General features: G+C 37.0%; 1 protein-coding gene across 1 annotated transcript in view; it reads left to right on the top strand.

Annotated features, from left to right (window-relative positions):
* The window catches only part of LOC145978267 (unconventional myosin-XV-like), a 536,876-nt gene that overhangs the window by 97,842 nt on the left and 412,525 nt on the right, over positions 1-26,509 (top strand). The window contains exon 3 of the mRNA XM_083110778.1: positions 1,967-2,002. Within this exon, the coding sequence (XP_082966904.1) occupies positions 1,967-2,002 (36 nt within the window). The remainder of the gene's footprint in view (positions 1-1,966; positions 2,003-26,509) is intronic.

Below are 26,509 nucleotides of genomic sequence, written 5' to 3'. Positions count from 1 at the left end.
TAGCTTTTTCTCGGAACTTAAGAACATACTACCACTAAATAACTTTTCTTATTTGGGTATTACACGTAACGGCTTTCCCATGTGCTTCTCCACATGGACTTTACCATGGGGAAGCAGCGTATGTAATACGGCTAAACAGATATCCAGTAGGTTCGATATTTTGGTGAAGCTAATGCAATAGAGCTTCGTATGTCAATTCCAATTCTTGTTAATTAAGAGTGATATTGTAAACAACCTTTATAGTCACCCTGTACTTTGAACATATTTTCCTCACGATACAGAGTCAAACATTTGCAACCTAAGCCCCAACGATTATGTCACCCAAGAAATGATGATAATGTAAAATTGACTATCGCTTAAAAGTTATAGAATACGAGAGGCCTGCAAACTTTCTCACTTGTAGACATTAATTAGAATTACAAGTATTTCCCTTAATTCTAGTGTTAATGCACGGACATTTCTCCCCACTAATTTGATGTTGCACCCCTGTACTTATGCAACCCAAAACACACTATAGTTTTTCTATTTACGCTATATTTTGAAGATGTAATTGAATATCTTTCTCCTACAGGTCATTAGCTTCGAAGAAAATATAGCTTTATATCTCTTTCTATTTACGTCTACATTGACTTCTGTGGTATTTCGTGACAATGAGGATAAATGATGAACATATTTAATATTAGCGAAAATTTGGCCTAGAGTAGGGAGCAGAATCATACACCAGACCTTGCAAATTCTGCTAATACACATCACGATTTCCGCCTGTGTAAACACTGTTGCCAATTTCAAATGTATTTCAGTCAGTCTTCGTGACAAACTATACTAGACACCTATATTTTAGCTAACCTTAGTTACTCATACACGTTTCCTTTTGTTATTTTCTCGCTGCTTTATTAAGCCATTATTCATAATCCTCATTGCGATTGACCTAGATTAGTAGAACAGTGACGTTAAATAAAAATGACAAAAAGTGTAACAAGAAAACCTTCGCTTGTCAAGGTAAGACCGAGAAATGACTGTTGTGTTAAATTATAATTTGCTATTTGAATCCATCACTGTGGCGCTAGTGTCGCTACCAATGGAAATTAGATGTATAGAGGCGATTGAGTGATAAAACAAGATTCGAAACAATGTATTTGCTTGTTTACAGTGGTTTAAAAGTTTCGTAAAATGTATCTTACATTACTCTTATACATTATTATTACATATCCGAAGAAAATTTTCGACAAAGTCAAACTATTACCAAGATATATGTGTAGAAGGAAAAACTGTTATACTTTGTGATAATTAAAATGTTTTTGTGCTACGAAGTTCAATTCATTTCGATCTTTTCCGAGATTCGAAACATAACTCGGCAAACCAAGGATGAGACAGCCACAGTTTGATACGCTACAAATGCACTCACTTCAATTAGTACTCCGGCAGTTTGTTTCTTTATACAGTACATTTTCAAAAGATACAATTCAAACTACACGTGTATCAATATACGCTGTATAAAACACACGTTACTACGAACTTCGTTGACCTTGTACAGTGGGATCCATGACAATTACCGTGCAAATTGTCCATGACTATTTTCATTAAAATTTCTCTTACATCCTATACATTTTTAAGCGATGGATTTTTATGTATGCTGGTGCAGAAGTTGTCAACAGCTTGTTTTGAGTTTTCTTTTAATTCTTGAAGCTCTTATTAGGTCAAATAAAGCGCGCGAACATGGTGATGGACAATTTTCACGGCAATACTCATGGATCTCACTGTACATCTAGTGAGTTCGCTTCCCTCGTACCTTTCTTATCTAAATGACGATGTGCATTATTTCCTGTGCATGTGTACTGTGATACATAGCTTTCATTTCCACCTTTGTTACATTTTCCTTCTTTTCCATGCCTTTCTCATCACCTCTTCTCCTTCTGTTCGTTTCTTATGCTTCATTATCGTTATCTTCCTCTTTTCTTCTTTCTAGGAATCCGGGATGGTGCCTATCACTTCGCTTGTCAAGGTAAGACTGAGAAATAACTGTTGTGTTAAGTTATAATTTGCTATTTGAATCCACCACTGTGGCGCTAATGTCGCTACCAATTTGGACATTAGATGTATAGAGTGCTATTTCTTTACACTTGTCAATTGAAAGTCATGGAGAAAACTTTCGATTTGTTGGACGTTTTCGTATATTATGAACACAATGTAAGCTCGTAGATGTGGAGTCAAATTTAAAGAATTACCTAGGTATATGAGCAAAGTTTTTACTTACGAATTTGAACGAAAATATAGAGAATGCAACAACCATAATGTAAATTATATGCATTAGCATTGTTGAATGTGATGTAATTTATCAACAGTACATTAATTCTACTGTATCCACAAAAGAGAAAGAATGAAAAAAAATGGTCGATTCTAAAAGAGACTCGAACCAGCGATCTTTAGACAACGTCTTACCACTTCCCCACTTAAGCTGAGATCGAATTTTGTTTGAATGGTTTGCAATCTTGCAGACTTTATTGTTACAAGCTGGGAACTAGACTTCTGTGGTAACTTACTCTCTCCTGTCTACTCTAATGTGTCATATCTCTTGTATTGTAAAAGCGAAGTGTCATTGTTACATGTTCCAGACAATTTGTTGGGAGATGATAACAGTGGTTTAACCAATGTTTTTAGCTTTTTGCTAAGAACGGGCCTTTTACGCTGTTTCTGATGAAGTTTTTAGTTTTTCATTGCCTTTTGGATGTGTCTTACACGTACATGTCCTGTGCAGGTCCCTTTATAACTTTGCACTTTTAACCTATCTCATGGCGTTCTTTACGTCCATTTTTTAAACTTTACGATAAGGGTTTTAGATGAGGATTTTTCTCATGTACTTTGAATGGTGAAAAATGGCCACACATGCCATCGCACCCCAAAATTTTTACATTCATTTCATTCCTGAACATTAGTTCCAGAACTGGCCACAGCAATCGCGCATTTACATTCTATACACTACCAGACACGTATTTAGAGATTTATTTCGGAGAGGGGGTTGGTCCGATCCACGTGTCACAGAAATACAAGTAATAATAATAAATGTAAACTGTTAAATTAAAATAATTATATTATAATTATATTAAATTAAAATAATTATATTATAATTATATTAAATTAAAATAATAGTAATTAATAAATATTAAATTAAGATTGTATTACTATTATTACATTAATATGTAAAAAACGATGTAAGACATAAAAGCATGTATTCATTATCTAGCGTGTGGTTAAGATCGCTAAAATGTGTATGAAAGCAACTGCCCTGGCAAGGATATCAGTGCCAAATAGATAAAGAATTGAATATTTATTAAATGACAAGAAATAATGTTAGATCCAGTTTACGAAAATTAGTTTTAGATTAATATCTTCGGTACTGCCATCCAATGTTCGGCTGAAATAACTAACCTTCGATTATACAGCAAATGCTAAACACGTATATTTTAATTGTTTAATGTTAGTACTTGGTAAGTCTTTCGGGGCGGGGGCGGGAGGAGACTGGAACCTTGGGCTTCGCCCCTAAATATGTCCTTGAAGTGCTGTAGGATACTTTACTGTCAAGCGTCTCCAAATAAAATAATTATGTTGTTGTTATGCAACAAGAGAGTCATTACTACGTTAGTTTTTGTTTACACACACACACACACAAATCGAATTAATGTTAAATAAGAAAATATTTACTGCCTTCACATAAATTGAAGCAAATAACCATCGATTATACAACAAATGTTAAACAACGCATATTTTCATTATTTAATTTTTGTACTCTATAAGTCTTTCGGTGTGGTCCCCCCTTAATACGTCCTTGTGCACTACGAAACTCTGTTTGAAAATAGCAGTTATTTATAAATAACACAATTTTCGTCATTGAAATGCAATTTTAGTCACCCTTCTCTGTACCGAAATAAGCCTTTGTCATTCTTTTGTTGTGAATCTTTCTCAAATCCATTCTTCGTCTTGTCGAAACTTTGATTTCTGATTGATATGGGCGTGTATGTAGTTTCTGACAGAACAACAATGGCATATTAGCATTCACAAGTACGAATCAATCAAAGATGTCCTTAGGGCTACAAGATGATGCAGATTGTCTATGGCCCAGGGAGCCTTCTGACGTCACTGTTCATTAACGAACTGGTCTTGGCTTGGATCGTGTTGTAATCGCTTGCTTCCCTTTCCAATAGTTTCCGCATTCTTCCACGTAGCGGCAGCACCGTTCACTCTGGCATTCTTAGTATTGAGGGTTTATTAGAAAATATTTATTTTGCCTGTACTGTGAAGGTTGATTCCGATGCTTTTTTGTCATGAGTGAAGGTTACTTGTAGTGTTTACTTTTCTTTTGCCTCAATAGGGGGCTCTGCTATCGCTTCCTGAAGCCAGAATTATCCTAATAGAACCAATCACTATAAAACATTTAACCAGTAGGTTTAACTTTCCATCGTATGTAATTGTGATAATAGAGATTTGCATTTATCCAAAAATTCTGTGATCGTGAGCAACAATATAAAACAAAGGACGATATCCTATATTGAAACGTTGAAAATGATTTATTTATATCTTCGTGGTACAGTATTTACGTTTCTTAGGAAGCTATGTTTGAATCTCGTGAAACTATTGAAACATTAACTTTCTAAACGACAATTAAATGTAATTTTCTGGAAAACGAAAGGTGTGAAAAACTAGTTTTTTTGTTTTTTGTACCGTAAAGAGTCTTGTTATTTGGAACACATTACCGGATGGTAGGTCGACCGCCTAAATGGATCTTAAGTTATAATTACTTAACACTAACATCCATTGACGACCTTAAACATAGTAATCTCTGTATGAAATTAAAATTTATCTTAGCCTTTCTTATACTAAATAGCATGGTTAAGGAGAATAGCCTGCGTTTGCTTGATGAGTTATTAATTAGGCTAAACGTGATCGAATGGCAGGTCCTATAAAAAACTTCATTAAGGAACAGAGTAGTTTTGAACCATTCGGCAGATGGCTCTAGTGTACGGCTCATACGCACAAATTTCACTATGTGATAGGAAGTTTCTTGGTGTGAATATGGAGATTTCCGACAAATGGGAGATATGCCACTTTCTCCAGACAACTGAACGCTCGAAATCAAGTATACATATGAGAATTTCCTGATGTCGGTGCTTTTTTTGTCATAACCAATAGACCTATGTGCAGTTTCTGGATTCAGATAACTTGAAAATACTAATAAATACTTGTTATATATAACATGAAATAAAAACTATTACCTTATTTTTAATATGATCACTATGCATTTTTTGTTTCAATATATTACAACATAAACGAAATCTGTAATACAAAGAATACACTCTACAATGTAATTTGTTGAAATTTAGTAAAGTTTCATGATCGCCAAAGTCTATACATATTTTGCGACTTAACTGGCCAAGAATTCTCTGTTACCAACGGCCAGTGATATACCGCAATAACTCGATCATGTGGATTAGTACACGGCGATAACGCCAGGTGCCACTGCTGCTGCTGATAAATGAAATGGTTCTAGGCTCTGCTCTTAAGCACGCTTTCTTCCTCAGAAAATATACAATAATTACACCCGAATGCAACGCTGCGTGGCCAAGGCGGATACACGGTGGCTGAACCCTCAACGCAATTAACAAGATGACGTCATCCATGTTATGTTCTTACGAGGGAATTATGGTACTTCCGCGTTATTAAGAATTAGTGGATTAAATTAAGATTTGAAATCTGGTAATTTTGTTTAAAGGGGCAGAATTAAGTGTGGGTAATATATTGGTTAAAGTAATACTTGTGATTTAGAAGGGCAAGGGGACGTGAATCCATCCGCTATAACAACATAATAATCAGTATGATTTGATTTTTGTTATAGCGTCGCTTTTCTGACACTTTTGGCTAATCGCGACCTTGAGGATGAGTAATGATATGATGAAATTAGTGAAGGTACACTCACAAAGAACAACCATGCCCAGGACGGGATTCGAACACGGGATCCCTGGTGTCGTAGCCATTCCACAACGGAGGTCGGCCTATTAGCATCAGTAGCTCAAAATATTATAAGTTTTCAATTTTGTTTGAGTTCGATACCTGGTGAAAGCACATAGTGGTTCGCATTTTGACTAAACTCTAGTTCCAGTCGAAACTCTATTCTCGATTTTGGCACACCACGTTACCCTTGTCATTTTTTAACAGACGCGTGTCTCGTTCTCGGCACAGTGGGATGTACAGGTGTCGTTAATTTTTAGCTTGCATCCTACGCGTTTTTAAGCAATTGACTCTTACGTAATCTGCTGCAGTAGTTGCTTGGAATTCTCATTGGCTAAAAGAAAGAGAAAACGGCGATGAACAATTTGCTTGGTAATACTTATGCATCCCACTGTACCATCCCAAAATAATACTGACCGTATGTGAAGTTAGGAGAATGTTCAGCCATGCGCATAAATATAAACAGTGTCTTAATATTCGCCCAATATCTCTCTCACTCCAAAAAGAATTATCCTACCAATTTGCCCCCTCTTTCAATGAAAGCAAATAAAAATCTATTCTACATTACGTCGTTGAAGGTTATGATAAGGCGTACTGAGGGATTTTTATTCCTTATGTTGCGTAGGCTTACAAAAGCAGTGGTGGTTCAAGTGGTTGCGGAGAGGGTTCAAGTTTTCCAAATTTCAGAATATTCTAATCTTGTTGTGATTTAGTCCCTCACCTGTCTCCATTAACAAGTCCAACATTTTTCGATTTCCACACTACATTGCGATAGTATTCTCTTCTCCCTTCCTATCTGCTTAGCCTCATCGCACTCTATGTCATGTCCTGTTTCTCTCGTGTGTTTAAATATTGCATTTCTCTCTCTCTCTTAAGTCGTACATCATCCCTATGTTGTTTCAACCTGTCTTTCAGCCTCTTTTCGTTTCTCCTATGTACACACTCTGACATTCTTTACATTTCACTTCGTAGATAATCCCTTCCTCTTCCTCTTCTCTGTTTTCCTTTTTCTTGTTTGCATTCTTCGCTATTCTTAAGATGCTTCTCTCTCCCTTCCTGTAAGTTTTAATGTCCGCTTTCCTAAGCACTTTGCATATCTTTTCTGTGGTCTTCCCCATACTCCTTATTCCAAACCATCTCTCTTTTTCTTTCTCTTCCTCTTCTCCCCTGCCACTTTTCTTCCTTCTTCTATTTATGTCCAGTCTATCCTCCTTCTCATAGCCATTCTTTTCCAGCTGTTTCCATAGGCTATTTATTTTGCCTTCTTTTTCACATTCTTTCGTGCATATTTTCTTGATTCTGTCCTCCATATTCTTTATAAAAGATTTCTTTTTTTAATATTTCTTTGTGAGCAGGCCCTTATCCAGAATTTTATTTCGAAGAGGGGGGGAGGCTCTTCCGCTATCAGCAGCCTCCATCTAAAGGCGAAGAAGTGGAGGGCGGGGTAGAAGCCCTAGAGATGAATTTCTCAGTACATTGCAACTTATTATACAATCCTGGTAAGGAAGTAAATTAATTACCACTATATACTATTTAAATTGGATATTTGTAGGATTTCGGGGTGGGGCTTCTGACCCCCCCGCCCTCCCCCTGGCTACGTACCTGTTTGTGAGTTCATCAGTTCGCATTCATCCTCACCCACTTTAAACTGGAGATCAGTTTCCGATTAGCCTATCTGAGCATGTAATTGTCTTGGCCCAAAGTATTGATAAATGCAACCCCCCTATTCCCTAAAAAGTCATTGGAAAACCTACTATTGAGACATAGCTGTTGAGAACCGTAACAGACTTGAAGTTGAAACAACCCTCGCGTGTTTTCTTCAGCCATTCGATGCGCATTCCACTCCCATAACTCTCTGTTCAAGGGGACCTACATTCGTGCAGCCACGCTCGCACCTTAGCGTCACATTTCGCTGATGCATCGAAACTTTGTTATAGTATCTGCAATGTGTGCAAGATCATTGTATTTCAAGCTATGGACAAGTTCGTGGGAGAAAAAAATGCAGCATATACCGCGGCTTGGTCATGGAGATCAAATAATATTTATTTATTTACCTCTTATTTTGTGTAGTCGATGGCTGTATAAAAAAATCGAGAAGTTTGAGAAGTTGAAATTATCAAAGCTTCTCTATCACTCAAGCGAAAAGTTAATATACTTTTAACTACCAATCAGTTGGTGTCCGAGCGCGACCGTCTCCCCCTCCCTTTCCTAGAAAGACGAGTTTTCCCCGTTTATTTTAAAAGAAGTAATCAATTCCACTCCTTCTCCGTAACTATTGGACTTACGACCTTCATATTTTTATGGGACACTTTTCAAAGGTTTATTTCATAATCTATTCACTCAAATTCTCTGTAGCACTAATGATTTCATACTTGATTTTAATTATATTGAGTTTGGCAACAGCGTACAATTGCCTCGCTAAATGGTCGACTTTTCACTTTCCGAGTCCGTTTTCTTCCTCATTTTCAGCGAGGGTAAACAAAACAGGTTTCGAGAATCGAGGGGACCGAGCGGGCAGTGGTTTCTAGTGTTTCGCCCGATGGGAGGGATTGAGAGAGAGGGGAGGGGGGGGTGAACTGCCTCCTCCAGAATAAATAGCCTCGGCCTTTTACCATAGCCATGGGCAGGGGCAGCGTGACAAAATTCGCAGCAGCTTCTATTCTCCACTTGCTTGTGTCCATAGGAACACAGAGCAGATGGTAGGTTGGTTACTCTATCCCAGTGGTTCTCAACCTTTTCGAGACCGCGGCCTAGTATCTTTTTCTTTTATAGGATGATGCCCAGTCCCAACAAATTTATTCGTAAATACCTTTCAATTTTTTTATAGTTCATACTAACAATTGGAAAGTATGGTATAATCAAAACTGACAAATATAAATTTAAATTATTTATTTATTTATTTATTAATGCCTTGTTTTAAATGGCGGAGTTAAGGCCGTACAAAGCCTTTTCTTCCACTCAACCATACATTTAAAATTATACATTATTATATTATACACAAAGTACACTAAGTCATTTCACATAGGACCACACACACACATTATACTCATACACACAAGTCTTAAAGCCCTGAATATAACACACAAAATACAAAATATATAATACACAAAAAACTAAATATGGAATGAAAGAATGCAAAATTTAAAATTGTATTTAAGTAACTGCAAGGTATTTTAAGAATTCGTTCACTTGCACATGCTTTTTAGTCTGCTTGACAGGGGAAGATCTAACGACTACTCTGAAGAGAGTGGCGAACACGTCTGCTAAAGGAACCGACGGAGCTTACTGCTCTAGTGCTTTCTGGCAGCTGATTCCATAGTCTTACAGCCGATACGGAGAAAGAGTTGGAGAAGAAGTTTGATCTGTGGACGGGGATAGAGAGAACTGAGGAGCTGCGTGATCTGGTGTCGCGATCGTGAAATTCGTGAAGAAATTGGAAGCGAGAGAGGAGATAGGAAGGTGACTTGAGGTTGAGAACTTTGTAAAGTAAAATCAGAGTGTGCAGCGTTCGTCTTTCTTGCGTACGTAGCCACCCCAATTTGAGAAAATAAGGTGATAGGTGGTCCCAATATTTTAAATTAAAAATGTATCGTACGCAGGCATTTTGAACACTCTGCAGACGTCTAGCTGACTCACCTGTTAAGCCGGAATACGCTACGTCACAATAATCTAAATGGCATAAAACTAGGGACTGACATAGTTTGGCCTTGATAGAGGTGGGGAGGAACTTGCCCATGCGTCTTATAGAATACAGAGATGCGAAAGCTTTTCTACACGCCGAACATGTGTGATGTGACCATGATAAATTTCCGTCTAATACAATTCCCAAATCTTTAACAGTTTGGTTAAATGGAATGTGAGTCGAATCTACAAGAATGGAAGGCAGAATGTTAAGATCTACGTAACGTTTCAGTTTATCGGAAGCAATCAAAATTGCTTGTGTTTTATTAGGGTTAATATACATGCCATTGTCTAGCGACCAGTTAACAATCCTCTCTATATCTTCATTAACCTTGGAAATACCATCGTTTAATATTACTGGGGGTGCAGAATAGTACAACTGGAGGTCATCGGCATACAGGTGATAACGGCAGTGTTTCAAGATATTTGGGAGTTACCAATCACTGGACCAATGCAATATTATAGCATATAAGTTCCTCAGGCCATCATCATTAAATTAATTTCTGTTCATTATTATTGACAAACCCCTTTCTGATCAAAAATATATAATATTATTCCGTATAAAATTGATTATTGTATTATTAAATTGATTGATTTTAATTAAAACTGCCGGCCCCTGTGGGAGTGCTTAGCACGACAGGGGTCCTGGGCTCGAATTCCGGCCTGGTCATGGATGTTTGTGAGTGTCCATTCATTCCTCATCTCCATCCTCGCAAATTAGACAAAAGTGGCACAAAAAGCGAAGTAAAAGAAAGCAAATCAAATCAATAATTTTAATTAAAATTGTACTCACGATAGAAGCCGTCATTAGAAATATATGCTTATTTCTGTGCTTATGTCAGAAATTAGTTTTTAGATTATATTTAGTTCAGTCTTCACAGAATTGCTTCCACATAAAACACATCCACTGTAAAATGAGATTTTAAAAGCCTAAATTGCGTACAATTTATACGAATCCATGTTCGAAAGACAAATTGAACGACACCCAGACAGCGCAAATTTGTAATTTATATTTTCAACAGATAGTTTCTAATTTATATGATCAGCGATCAATATATGTCGTGGGATATACACTAATGAAATCTGTCCGGAAATCTTACTAATTCAAACATTAATAGAATTTTCAAGAAAACGTGTACATTACCCAGGACGTGTTCGAACCTGGAATCTTCGGCTGTGAGATTTTGAGTCGATAACTCAAATCATTTGGCTACTGAAGTTGTCCATTAAATGTAGAAAATATAGGTACGTGTATCAGTTTGTACTTAATCACTCTGGATAAATTCTAAGACGGTACCATAATGGAGGCTTTTCCTCCCAGTTTCATATTTTTATTCCTCCATCTCGTCTTTCTTAATCTAATGATGTAAAGAGCAATATATTTAAGTTTATTACACTTATATTCACCTCACCGCTAGATCAACTTTGATGGGAAAAAGTTTCAAGATAAAGTAAATTGAAAGAAAGAATACGAGGTCTTTATGGAAAACACAGTCCTATAATTCATATAAACTGACTGTATTTTTATTATTTTCGTTGCTTTTATAACTCTTAGTTTAATCGCGACGATGAGGATGATGAAGCGATGGAATAGATGATGGGACAATCACACATCCATTGTTTACCTAGGATTCGAATTCGAAGTAACAACCGTTTTGAGACGCATATCTAGGTCAGAATCTTGATGTACCCAAACCAACACCCAGAAATATTGTTTTCGTTTTCAAATAATGTGTAAAACAAATATGCAGAAATAGTTAGTCCAGTCGAAGTCATAATATGACCCAGAAAATAGCTTTTTGTATCAAAACTGTGTCTAATTGATTACCGGATAAAGTATTTTCTTATCCTCAAGTCAAACACAAACCTATAGACGATATCCAGCCCATGTTTCCAGCATACATTGATGCCATCCTTCGTGCCAGGGAGGTTAGCGTAGGACACCACAGTTCTTTTTTTCCCCCCAACATTGCGGATATTTCATGTTTTCGTCTTCAGGGGCATGCACTTATCCATGAGGAGGTTAGGGGGGAGGGAGCTAGGGATCCTCGCCAGAAAATGTTCGACTTACAGTAGATAAAATTAGATTTTTGGCTAAGATTTTGTATCATTTAGCTCCATTGTCGAAATTAAACCAAAATGTAAGAAATCTACGTAAAACAGTCGAAATAGAAATGAATTAGATGTTTACAAGTTCTTCATGTAATCATGTGATGAGATATTGCGATATTTTTTTTCCTTTGTCACATAATTACCATTCAAATTAGTGTTCTCAGGTTATCGGGTCGGTAACACTGGTTGAAGAACACTCGTAAAATAATGAATATGATTATACGGGAACGACATTAAAATATAAACAGGGAACTGGTAGTGGACAATGACAGGAAACCAAAGACAATTTTATGAACTACAAAAAATATGGCCATTGGGGCGATGTCTCTCAACGTTTGGCGAGTTACAGGATGTTGGAACTGTAGTACAAATAGTTCGATTAGTTACTTACACACTAGAAGAAGAGTCATTCAGAGTTACTATTTCTATACCATGTGGTAACTGTCATAGAGAAGAAATGATATCGACTGTCGCACAATAGAATAGCAAGGAAATGGGGGTAGGGGGGGGGGGGTTCAACAATTTGGTAGGGAACAAGGAACGGGGGGGGGGGGTAGGATTTTTTGACATGGTTCAGGAATGAGAGAAGAAAGAAATAAAAGCGAATAAAGCGGAGTGAACTGTGTGCCCATTTTCCACCGAGGAGTGAAAGACGAATAGTTGTTTGCTGCTTGACAAGCTAGAGTTCTTGTCTACTCTTACGGCGGGTGCTCTACATGCTGGCAAGGGAAGTGGGGAGCGGGGAATACGCAGCAAACCAACGAGACAACAGCGGATGCACCGATAATTACGGCCTGGCGGGAGGAACTACTACGCGCACCTCGTTCTACAGGCTGCTTAGTTTCTTATCGCGCTGGATTGGTCGCTTCCCCGATCCCCACTTCCATTGCCAGTATGTAGAGATGCCCGCCGTAAGACAGGACAAGAGCTATAGTCATTCATGGGACATATTGGTAAAAATATAACGTAGTGGGAAACAATTAAAGTTATGGAAGACACACACAACACATTATCCTAACCGTTCCACAAGTTTCATGTTGCATTTCAATTGCAACTTAATTCAAACGTTCATATAGCGTGCCTTATCAGTGATCTCAAAACTTTACCCTTTGAGTACCTGAAAAACCACTGAATAACAGAGACTATCTTATCAAACGAAGAATGTATTTGTACATACAAAGATATATATATATATATATATATATATATATATATATATATATATAATCAAAGGCACATAATTCGTACCTACACTTCCTACGAAGGAAATGCCTAAAAGAAAGTACAATTTAGTTGCTCAAAAATATTTTTTTGATATGTGGCAATTTTATCTTGATATGAAGCTAGAATCGCCACAATAAACTCATTAATATCTTCATTAATATTTGCGTACGTATTAAAATAAATAGTGTGCTTTCGTGTGCTAACGAATGCCTAAAAGATAGTACAATTTAGTTGCCCAAAAATATTTTTTTGGTTTGTAGCGATTTTGTCTTGATATCAAGCCAGAATCGCCACAATAAACTCATCAATATCTTGATTTATATTTGTGTGCTTATTAAAATAAATAGTGTGCTTTCGTGTGCTAACGAATGCCTAAGCTCTAGTACCATTTAGTTGCTCAAAAATATTTTTTGATTTGTGGAGATTCTATCTTGATATCAACCCACAATCGCCACAATAAACTCATTAATATCTTGATTAATATTTGGGTGCTTATTAAAATAAATAATGTGCTTTCGTGTGCTAACGAATGCCTAAAGGATAGTACAATTTGGTTGCTCAAAAATAATTTTCTTGATTTGTGCCGATCTTATCTCGATATCAAGCCACAATAAACCCATTACTATCTTGATTAGTATTTGTGTGTTTATTAAAATAAATAGTGTGCTTTCGTGTGCTAACGAATGCCTAAAAGATAGTACAATTTAGTTGCTCAAATTTTTTTTTATTTTATTTGTGGCGATTTTATCTTGATATCAAGCCAGAATCGCCACAATAAACGCACAAATATCTTGATTAATATTTGCGTGCGTATTAAAATAAATAGTGTGCTTTCGTGTGCTAACGAATGCCTAAAGGATAGTACAATTTGGTTGCTCAAAAATAATTTTCTTGATTTGTGCCGATCTTATCTCGATATCAAGCCACAATAAACTCATTAATATCTTGATTAATATTTGTGTGCTTATTAAAATAAATAGTGTGCTTTCGTGTGCTAACGAATGCCTAAAAGATAGTACAATTTAGTTGCTCAAAAATAATTTTTTGATTTGTGGCGATTTTATCTTGATATCAAGTCAGAATCGCCACAATAAACTCATTAAAATCTTGATGAATATTAGTGTATTTATTAAAATAAACAGTGTGCTAACGAATGCCTAAAAGATAGTACAATTTAGTTGCTCAAAAATATTTTTTTTTATTTGTGGCGATATTATCTTGATATCAAGACACAATAAACTCATTACTATCTTGATTAATATTTGTGTGTTTATTAAAATAAATAGTGTGCTTTTGTGTGCTAACGAATTCCTAAAAGACAGTACAATTTAGTTGCTCAAATTTTTATTTTTTATTTGTGGCGGATTTGATCTTGATATCAAGCCAGAATCGCCACAATAAACGCACAAATATCTTGATTAATATTTGTGTGCTTATTCAAATAAACAGTGTGCTTTTGTGTGCTAACGAATGCCTAAAAGATAGTACAATTTGGTTGCTCAAAAATATTATTTTTTTTCTTTGTGGCGATTTTATCATGATATCAAGCCACAATAAACTCATTAATATGTTTATTAATATTTGTGTGCTAATTAAAATAAATAGTGTGCTTTCGTGTCCTAACGAATGCCTAAATAATATTACAATTTAGTTGCTCAAAAATATTTTTTTGATTTGTAGCGATTTTATCTTATATCAAGCCAGAATCGCCACAATAAACTCATTAATATCTTGATTAATATTTGTGTGCTTATTAAAATAAATAGTGTGCTTTCATGTGCTAACGATGTGCAAAAGTCCGATATAAAATGTCATAATTTATTAATATGAGGCGATTTCCACTTGACATACGTAGGTTTGCCACTTGTTACAAATAACACAAACTCCCGTTGCTTCGTAAAACACACTGAAAGGAGGTTCAAGGGAGGTTCAAACATTCCGTGGCCAAAAGCAGGCGGGCCATTAGCACCCCTCCCTTCCCTCGCGGTCCTGCCGAAATGAGAAAAAAAAAACTCCAACCACCGGAAAAGACCCCGTCCCGTGTAAAGGGTCGAGGTTGACTTCGCCTGTTTATGGCATTTGGAAAGAACGTTGCCAAATTTAATGTAAATAAAACCAAGTATCAAACCATTTGTGATAATACAAATTTGAATGAATAGATTATGAAATAAACATTTGAAAAGTGTCCCATAAAAATTTGAAGGTAGTAAGTCCAAAAGTTACGGAGAAGGAGTGGAATTGATTACTTCTTTCAGAAGTAAACGGGGAAAACTCGGGAGAAGGTCGCGCTCGAGCGAGAGGCATCATTTCCTCTTAACTACGTCAAATAAATTTTTACTTCTTTGAGAAGCAAAAAAATTCTGCAAATAGATTGTTATGGATGGAAAACTCGAGGCTCTTGACTGTACATAAAATGTCTCATTTGGAACGCTTCGCCAGATGGCAGGCCAGTCGAGTAAACGAATCGCAGTAATTACTTAATATTAACATCCAGTAATAACTTGAAATGTAATTGAGAAGATTGGTTTCTATATCCAATTAGAAATTTATTGTGGCTATTTTTACACTACTGCATGGTTAATGAGAAAATAAACATTGTTTCCTTTGCAAATTTTTAAATGAAGTTAACTGTCTGGCGAATTCCCTTCAGAATCGTATGTAACAACATAGTTGGAACTTTTCGGTAGGTGGCTCTGTAGTCAGTGTTATTCGCACAAGACTACGTGTACTAGTTGTAAGTTTGGGATCATTGTTATTCTTTGCTTAAGACCAGAGAGGTTTCTGGTAGACTATATATGAGAGAATCTGCAACTGCAATGGCGTCTCTGTTAAATTCCATTAAAACACCTTTCGATAGAAAGTACCGTAGAAACATCTTGCTTAAAATTGGTCGAGTGCATACCTTCACACGTTCTGTACGCTGAATCTACTTTGTATGTTGTGCAGTCCCTGTAAGAATAGATAGCAATCAAAATTTGTTTCGACGCGGGAAAGAAGCCAGTCGACACGATTGCTTATTTTAATTTCACGCACTCCTAAGCGAGACGACTGAGTTATTTGCATGTAACCCATGCGAATTAGCAAGCGAACGGTGAACGTCGTTGGTGAACTCTTGGCGAACGCATATTCTGCGAGAGTTACGCGTTCACCAAAGGACGCGGTAGACAGTGTTGCAAGATCATATTAGTAGAATAGAGCTAATCGTATCTAAAATGAAGCTTCAAATAACTATCGGCGATATAGATTTACGTACACTCACCTCACTTAGTACTCCGCCAGTTTGTTTCTTTATACAGCATATTTGCAGAAGGTACAATTCAACATACAAGTGTATCAATATACGCTGTATAAAACACAACTTATTATTAACTTCGTTGGTCGTACGTATCCCAAGTATGAATGTAGTGATATCACAACTTCAACTCCGGTTTATGTTCAGATAGGTTCCCTTAAAACTAGGAACAGTGGGTTCGAATATTAATAACCAGAATGCTTAACATGTTAGACAATAGAACGAGCGTAAAAGAAGTGTGTTGTAAAACATGTTTTATAGCAATGAGATGTAAATACTATGAAAACAAACTTAAAAATGTACATTTTGGCTGCATTTGGAATGTTCATGAAATAAAGATGCGCGTAGAAGCTGGTGAGTAGTGTTGCCCACGAGACGAGACGAGACTTTGGTCTGTCCCGTCCCGTCTCGTGAAAATGCTGTCTCGTCTCGTGTCTCGTCTCGAAAATATTCGTTTGTCCCGTCTCGTGTCCCGTCTCGAAGGGTTCTGTCTCGTCTCGTCTCGTCTCGAAAAAGTGATCTGGGATATCATGCCAACAAAAGTCAAAAGAAGCAGAAACACGAAATATTTTTCCGGAAAGTGGGATAAAGCTCCAAATATTTTACCCATTGCGTGGTGAGAATAAATAAGGTTCGTTAATAATAAGGACATTAATATTAAAAATGCAGTTTGTTGGTTACTGATTGCTAGGTATCTTATGAAACCTACCTTGTGTTTTTTCTGGCTTCCATACAAGAGTGCTCTTTTCATTACTGCTATACCTTTTGGAAGTTTTGAAATGTTTTCCACTAGACCTTCTTTCTTTCTGAATGTCGAACTTCCGTGCACTATGAAAATGTACATTTCTTCTTTAAATTCTAAGCTTGGCACTCGGGAGCAACAAAAAAGTTTTTAAATGTGTAGTACGAACACAAAAGACTATTTAAAATTTCAATACTTAGTATATTACATTTATTGTTCTTAACATTGTTAAACATCTTCTATGACATAAGTTTCAAAAAGTGTTTCTTTGTGATATTGTTCTGTTTCTTATGCTCAGCTTATGACGCACATACTTCTTTGTTTTCTCTTTAGCCTCTAAGTCTGGTACCACCACCGCTTGATCTAATTTATCCTTCGGCAGACACGCATCTAGAAATATATGTCGGGGGAAGGGTGTCCGAGCCAAGTGTTTCAGAAAAAAATATAATAACAACATTAACGACAACAATTAAGCAAATGTTTAAATTAATACATTAATATAATTCATAGGTCTATTCACTTGAATATGTAAATTAATCAATTCTATTATTGTTATTATATGAAATGTTACAAAGATTGTAGAAGAATAGTAATATAACAGCACGAATATTAGCTAATAGCTAGCTTACGTGTAGTTAAGATCGCCTAAATTTGCATAAAAACAACTGTCCTGGCAAGAAGTTTAATGTCAAAAAAGGTGATGAATTGAATATTTGCTAAATAACAAAAAAGGATGTTAAGTCCACTTGACGAAAAATAAAATTGCTGATTAATATTTTATTCTCATTATTATAAGTAGTAGTGTACATAAATCTTCATTGATACTGTCATTCAAAGCCGTATGATCGCAATAAAATCCTTGTTCGGCATAAAAAAGTAACCCTCGATTATGCTAAAGAAATATATTTTTGTTTAGCTAGAGCAAAGCCCCAGGAGGATGCAAGAAGCCGTTCCTGCAAAAGTGTATGTTGTACGAAGCGAAGAAACGTGACAAAACCACCACGTATGGAAGGCAAACCTGCATATATTTTATATCGCACATTTACAGAGCCGTGCCTCCTGAAGTTATAAAAATCCCAACTTCAATGATTCTTTTAGACATGCTATAGTTGAAAAAATATGTTTAGATGCACCAGAAGTGCATCACTATCAGATTATACATATAACGTATTAGGGGAATAAACATATTTGTGTAAATTGGGTGCCTCCCCGATTACGAAGTAATAACGTCGAGGTCTTGTAATCAAGGGTCCCCGCGTTCGATACCCAATGGAGGCACAAAGTGGATCGGATCGCACTTTAAACTGTAGGTCGGTTCGCGATTTAGCCTATTTGTGAAACAAGTGAACTTAAAACCCAATATCAACCTTAAGAATATTAGAACCCACTAATTCACCCGCAGCTAAGTCAAATTTCACATATCCCTCTTCATCCTCGTTCATAGACTTCCTGCAATACTCTTGTGCATGTGGGTTGCATCCCACCAGGTGCGATAAATGTGAAGAGTTATTCTTTCCCTGTACTGTGTCGGCGAATAATACAAAGCACTTGTGTTCACTGTCCCTCTTTCATTCAAAGTCTGCCGTTTTCCTTTTCAGCTTTTCCTGCAAAACTTCCTGTCAGCAAGCAAAGCAAATTACAGAATTTTTATTGCCCCTCCCTTGCATCAACCTTCATTCCTACTTTAGGCCTGGATTTATGGCACTTACCCGCTGCTGCAGGTCAACCTCGCCCCTATGTTTGGTGTTTACCCCCTGAAGCAACGGTGTCCATTGTTCAAAGCGAAACCTCTGTCAGTGAGGAACGGCGAAAAATAGTCTCGGAATACACCCTGGCCGTAAACAGGCTCCCGCCACCCTGACATTGGTGTCAGATTCCCTCTGAAGTTTGATAAAACTACTTTGTGAAATTTGTTTAGTAACGATTGAAAATGTAGACAGTATTTTGCTCATAAACTTGAAGGCTAAATTCACAGAATAAAAAGAACAGCTACAAGATTCCTTCATCTGACTTACAGAAAGGCTAATCGGGACTGGACCCACACTTTAAAGTGGGATTCAAATCACTATGTTCCTTCACCGGGTATCGAACCCGGCACCCCTTGATTACAAGGTGACGACGCTACCACTGTACCATCGGGGAGTCCCCATAGAACAACGTTTCCTTCTACGACGATTATACAGAACTTAGTACACTTCCTTCATTTGAAATCTAATCTATATCAGGCTCAGTATTTCGTTATTACGATCCAAGGAATAGTATTCCCCTTAAATAAGAAATAAATAAATAAAAAAAGCATTGGAAATAATCTTCAAACGGACGTAAAAATTCGAATCCAACCACCTGTAGAATGCCTGAGGGAAACAACAAGAATTTTCTCAACAAAGACATTTCCGAAATTTCCATAACATTCTAAAAATTTCGCAACCCGTGCAAATAATCACGTGGCAAAATCTTGTCATGGTTCCCTGTAAACACTAAAATCACCAAATTACTTCTTTCCATAATACCCGTATTTTCTCCTCCTCTTTAGCTCTCAGCTGTTCGGAGTGGGATAATGCAAGATTATTTGTACCTAATTATCTCTTTCTCTTAGTCTTGCTAATATCTTGGACTCCTTAATAACTTTCCCAACAACTCCTTATCAATTTGTACTGCCATGTTTCCCACAATGTTTTTCCTACTTCCTATTAAAATTCACTTCTGTACACCCTTTGATGTAAAAATTAAATAATAATGATAAACCCGATCAGTCGGTCCGTTTATCTTTCCAACCTATAGAGCTGAGACTATGTTTACAAGATAAATCTCGGACTCAGATACTCCACGATCTTTTGGCCCCTCCTTCCACCTTCTCTACCTGCCCTTTTACTTGATGTTATTCAGAATTGTATTAGTATCTGGAGTACTATCGTAACATAAAATTATTAACCTGGAATGAATTGAAAAATAAAAATGGGGAGTAACCCTGTGTTTCGAAAGAGTATTGAAAATACGTTTAGGTATTCATTCATTACTCCCTCTAGAATAGTCTTCTTTTGACTTAACACGCGCTTATCAACGTTTCTAATTTAAATACCTTTTTCCAAGCAAACAAGTATTTGCAACTGATTAAATATTTTGCTTTTATTTTTTCGAGACATTCGAGACGAGACGAGACTTTTCAAAAGCCGTCCCGTCCCGTCTCGTGTCTCGTCTCGAAAACGAGACGAGAAAGGCATTCCGTCTCGTCCCGTCTCGAATTTCAAAAGGCTTGTCCCGTCTCGTGTCTCGTCTCGAAAACGAGACGAGACACGAGACGAGACGGGACATGTCCCGTCCCGTGAGCAACACTACTGGTGAGGTCCGCTGAAAGAGCTAGATTTTTAGCTAACCTATTTCGTTGGGCGAAACAGCTCCTTCTAGCATTTTATGATATTTAGGAGCAATGTGAACGTGTAAGATGATTCAAGGTGGCAACATTAAGCTGGGCTCACATTGGGGCGGAAGCGTTATGCGTGTAATCAACCCACTCCTTCACTTCGCCACACAGGGAGCTCCATCGCTTCCACGCAGATCCAAGGATTTTGCAATTCAACAATAAGATCTCCAAAAGGCACCAAAGGTTGTTAACAGTTTGAACGAAAAATATTGAGTGTCAAAACTGTCTTCGTACTTCCTCATTCCATACTTCACTTTTCTCCAGCGGCACCCACCCCAACCCTTGGGCAAGGCGGCAGCCCAATGTGATTTTGGGTAGGTGGGCAACAAAACAGAGGGGTGGTGTATATACGAAAAGGTGAGGTTTGCGGTACGGAAGTGCACAGGATGAAAAAAAAAATGTTGATTTTTTTACAACAACGAATATATTTTGTTTTTGAATTGCATTGAAAAAATACATTAATAACCAATATAAATTAGAACATCAACTGTAACCGAAAACCTGTTTCGAATAATTTCTGGACACAGTCTATTCTCTAGTCCATGGAAGGTGTTCTTCGGTTGATCCATCACGATTAGAAAATCAACATACAGGGTGGCCCGTAAGTCCCTGCCCATTCATACATCTTATGTATCTAGTGTATGTATAGCAGCGCTTAATGCGCGTCATGTTATTGGACCATACTTCTGACCAGTAAACCATATATCATATCTCAATATGTTACAACAATGGTTTATACCTAAACTCAATGAACTTGGAGTCCGAGATGAGGTTTGGTTTCAACAAGATGGGGCTCCGGCTCATTATGCCCTCTGTGTGCGCGAATATCTCAATGACACTTTTCTTCTGAAATATCCCCGGCGCCCGCAAGAAGGCCGGAATTGGCAACGTGTGATAACTCTCTTTAGGGATACATAAAGGACATTGTGTCGAAACAATGTTATAATTCCAATGATGAGTTGAGGGCAGCTGTTACAGCGGCATTTGCAATATTAACCCCTGCTATGTTGCGAAAAATGTCTCACAGAACATAGCGTCGCATAATATTATGCAGCGAGAATGAAGGACAGCACACAGATACACTGCACACATAAAATATGTGAATGGGTAGGGACTTACGGGCCACCCTGTACAGTTGAGCCTGAGTTACACGTATGTCAAGGTGAAGAGAAAATAATACGTATAACTGAGAATTACTTACAAATCAAATTTAGATACCTTGTCAAATCATTATTAAAATTCTGTAATTGTATCTATTTTGAGGAACAAGATGTACATGATACAGGTTATTTCTGTCATAAAGTGGTAAATTAACGAAACTAAAAGTGTGATTCTGAAATTCATTACATTTGCCACTTTATGAGTGAACATTTTCGCACTGAAATACTACAGTAGACACTATAGTTTTATAGTTTTACTCCCCAACTTTAAGAAATCGTCTAAAATACAATTTCTTTTGCTAATGACTGTGCAAAGTGTGGTATAAGCATGGCCTAAAACTGCAGCCTTTTCAGTTTTAGTTTTGTGTGGATTAGCGTCCACTTCCCGTATAAATTTTATTTTCTGGTCAAGCGTGTAACTTTTCCTCTTTCTGTTCTCCTTGGCCGACCAGTAGCAACTGTCACTTCTGTGACATTGTTGTAGCTTGGTTACGTACAAATCAACTGCATTTTATGAAAATTAGTACGTATCACACCGAATTACGTATAAATGCATTACGCACAAATAAGGTTTAATTAACACGTTTTTAAATTATATTTTGCTGGGACCTACACTAATTTACGTATAAAGCAGAATTACGCAGAACTGAGTTACGTATAATGCAGTCTCAACTGTATGTACCGTTACGTTTGTGCATGATGACCACATTTGCAATGGACGCGCCATAGACACCGAAATTATTATCGGGATTAGCCCTACCTAATTTTTTTGTGGGAGAATTTCTAACAGTTTATCTCTTTCAGAATTTAGATAATCATTCCGGTTTATGCGAACGGGAACCATTTTTAAGAATGTTTTAAATGATAGGCCATGGTTCAGTGCAATGTTGATGGTCACTGCCCTTGATAAACCGCCAAGACAAACTACCAATGTTCTGCTCTTGTGTCAGGATGAAAACAGGAATTTCGTTCCTTTCCGTATGCAATTCTGTTGACCATGTTGATTGTTTTGTGACCATTCAGTATCCATCTGCTTATTTTTCCGTTTCTTTTTCGTTGCCTCTTATCTTTTCTGGCTGCATTTTGCTTGATCATTCCACTGTGAGATTCGCCTTGTCTTCTCCAAGACAGACACAAACAGTGTTGCGATATGAAGGGAAATTTGCCTGAGTGCAGGTAAATTCAGGCAGAATATTAAGCGAAAAGGGAGAACGAGAAATTTCGTGACAAAAATTCAAACTTGCAAATCAAGCTGATGAAACATATTGCTCCTTACTAATATTCCCACCCAAAAAGTCTATAATGTAATTTTTAGATTTGGCTTGGGAAGAAGTAATATATTCTCATTGCCATATAAGTGTTAAAGTTATTGTAATATGTTCAATGTTCATATTGTGAACTTAATATTTGTGAAAATTGTCATATTTCGCATATTTTTCGCACTTAACCACAATTCCTCATATTTTGTCTTATACATTCAACAAATCATAATACTCCTGTGAAACCATGGGCGTAACTTGGAACCTAACTTGGGGGGGGGGGGGTGAAGAATCGAGCCCGGAGCTTAACTTTAGTGGGGGGACAGAATCATAAAAAATACTGTTTATTACTTTGTTCCTCAGGTCCTGGAAAGTTAACAAAAGTACCACTAATTGAAAATTTTAATAAACCTGAAAATTTGAGGGGGCAACTGCCCCCATGGCCCCGCCATGTTACGCCTATGTGTGAAACAATTATTTCCGAGAGATAGTGGAAACATTTGTAGTTGTAATTCTACAGCTGTTACTACTACTGATAATAATAGTAAATGATAATCACGATTTTAATTTCTATGAGATGATTAGAAAATTTGGACGAAAGAGGAATTTTTGTACCTGCCACAGGCATTTCTACTTTCTGGTATTGGCAACACTGAATACATGTCCTGCCCAATCCTTTCACAGTCCTCTTCTTTTGATATTTTTCATCATGTCCCGACTCAATACTCCTTTTTTGGAGTATTGTGCCTCGGAACTCCTTGCCCATTGAAGCCAGTTCTGTTTCTTTCCGGGTTTTGTATACACCACATTCGCCTCGCTTATTCACTGCCGAGGATTCTTGGATCTTTCCAGTCGCCGGTTCCGCTGTGTGAATCCCACGCTCCGCGAAAGAAGGTTCGGGCCTCCTGGTCGCGTGCCTCTTTACAGTTACTCCTGCGAGTTGTGTAGATTCGCTCGCATTCCTCATGCCGAAGCGCCGTAGACTCGCAAACTCACTCTGAACAACACGGCAATGTTTCCAACCCGCTTTTGCTCAACGCTCCGCTAGCTCCTACGGGGATACGCGTGGTGAATGGAAATGTATAGTTTCGGAGATTTCGACGGGCGGTTGGAACGCCAGTTGGCTTTGGTTTTGCCCAAAATTCCTTTGTACAGTCGTGTAAAAAGGCCAATTCTGATGTTGAAGCCAGAGGTGTTAATTTTAAATCATCCTACCTTACTCTCCGTGTTCGAACCTTTGTTGGGCTGATGGGAATTAAAGTTTACTGTGTGTTGAATTCTTTCTTTTCAGTTCGACAATCATGTTTGGTTTGTTTGAATATCAAACCAGAGGTCCTCAAAAATCAAATGTGAATGTAGTAGTTATGTAATATGTGTAACCGTACATGTGGTGTCAGGATGCGCCAGCCATGGGAATTTGGCAAAATGTTCTAGGCCGGATTTGACCTAACAGTTTATATTCTGTGACTTTGTTATGGATTGTGAAGTGATGATGGCGTACATATTTTATAGTTGTAAGAAATGTTTATTTTATAAATTAAGTGTTTATTCTAGAACATGTAGTTTAATTTTACACATTTGTTCAGCATGAAACGGAACAGCAACGTGTGTTCTGATGAATTTCCATCATTTCTCTTTTGCTAATTTATTTATTTCGAACACAACAAGCAAATACCCAATTTCATTTCCTCCATGCTCTACATTTTCTGCTTTGAGTTTTTAAGTTCACATGATTTAATGACAAGAAATATTCTTAAACTTGCAAAATACAAGTAAAAATAGAACCTTTGTCCTAACCAAGTGATAAGTAAAACATGTCAATGCTAAAGTAAATTCACACAGTAGAAAATGTGGATACCAAGACAATGACGTGTAATACTACAAGTTAAATTGAAGGAAGGCACATAAAATTTCAGACTACCGTGTATAAAACTAGCCTATGTGCATTCAAAATTTCAAATATTGCAATATAGAAGGTATTATTTCCAAACTCAACATTCCCACACAGCACACAAATGTCCAAAAGATATCCACTGTATATGTTTTGGATATTTGTGTCGGAAGTTCTGGATATGCAATATATATCCAGGAATGTCTAAGAGACATCCACTGCATATCCATTTGTCCGCATACGTGATATCCAAAAGATATCCAGAAATGGATATGTTTTGGACATTTTCGGATCACTTTTGGACACCAAGTGGGACGTAATCTGAACATTATGCTTTGATTTAGACTGTTTTGTACATACTTTGGATATTGTATGAACACGAAAAGTACAATTTTTGGACTAAGTTTGGATCTCCTCTGGATATTATTTCGATATGAAAGGATGCATGCAACAGTCAACCACCAATGTCTGTTGTTAATTTTCTTGCTTCCTCTTAAAATAGGCATTAGTCAAGTTGGATAGTTCAATGAACTAACCGATCTCTAACTACGCACTGGTAATGAACAGGCTGGAAAATTCATATGAACTGCTCGAACTCTGAGTAAGTGCGTGTCTTTTTTCACGACACACAGCTCCTGATTATATAGTCATGAATCAGAAGGGTTGGTCATGGGAGATCCACTTTTATTCACTGCATTACATTTTCTTCTCATCCTAGTAGCTTAATGTTCACACATCTTTCGAAGGGTGTTAAAACACAATTTTTCATTATATTTATAATCAAACATACCATTATTTGTGTTACGAAAACTTAAGTTTCTTTTATATATTTTGCCAGTGCCATCTAGCGAATGCAGGTAACATCAACATCATAATGTATCCACATTTCACTTCATAACACTGTATTTCGGTTTTTATTTCATTTTGTCATTGTTGTTTATATCTAATGAGTATCTCTATTGTTATATTAAATGGGTGTGTCTATTGTTATATTTTTAAAAAAAATACCCACCCACGGTAAGTACCACATAATTACTTCAAGCTTGCTAACGTAAGCTTTCCGCAAGCTTATGTGCTATCTGGGAATATTCCTTGGAGATTTGTGATGATGTAAGCGAGCTTTGGCCCGATCATTGTATGCAGTGTATTGTAGCGTTTCTGATTCTAAGATTTTAAAAAGTTTCAGTCGCTAATAGTAGCAAATAACAAGACGCTCACAAGCAAGGAAAACAGTCACAAGCTTCTGATTCACTCAGGCCTCGGGCGTAAAACACACGAACTAAAAATTATGTGCATAGCTACTAAGGAACGGGTTTTCCCGGTTGAGCGAAGTAGGATTTACTCGAGTTTAGTCTCGATTGTATCGAATCGTTTAGTAAGACTAAATCGAAATTTTCAGATTCTAAGAAGAAAAATATTAAATCACTAAATATAACAAGTAAATCAGTTTAGAAACGCTAATGCTTCAATGCAATTATTGTTTCAATTCCAAGATAAAGTATAAAAAAGTATACACAACGGGAATACTATGACCATTTTCTAGGGGTGTGCGGGACAGAATTGTTTGGGTCGGGACGGATTTTTTTTTAAATCCCAACATTCGGGACGGGAAAAATTCGCCCGAAGCTCTGGGAATATCGAATTCTACACGTCATTTTTCACTTCAAGTGATTGTTTTTGCACTTCTGGTACAAAACCTAACAATTTCCGATAAGTTCCAGACATTT

The sequence above is a fragment of the Lepisma saccharinum genome, chromosome 24, assembly GCF_977018435.1.
Source record: "Lepisma saccharinum chromosome 24, izLepSacc3.1, whole genome shotgun sequence".
NCBI classification, from domain to species: domain Eukaryota; kingdom Metazoa; phylum Arthropoda; class Insecta; order Zygentoma; family Lepismatidae; genus Lepisma; species Lepisma saccharinum.
Note: the sequence above shows the minus strand (reverse complement) of the source record. Positions and strands in the feature narration are given on the sequence as shown.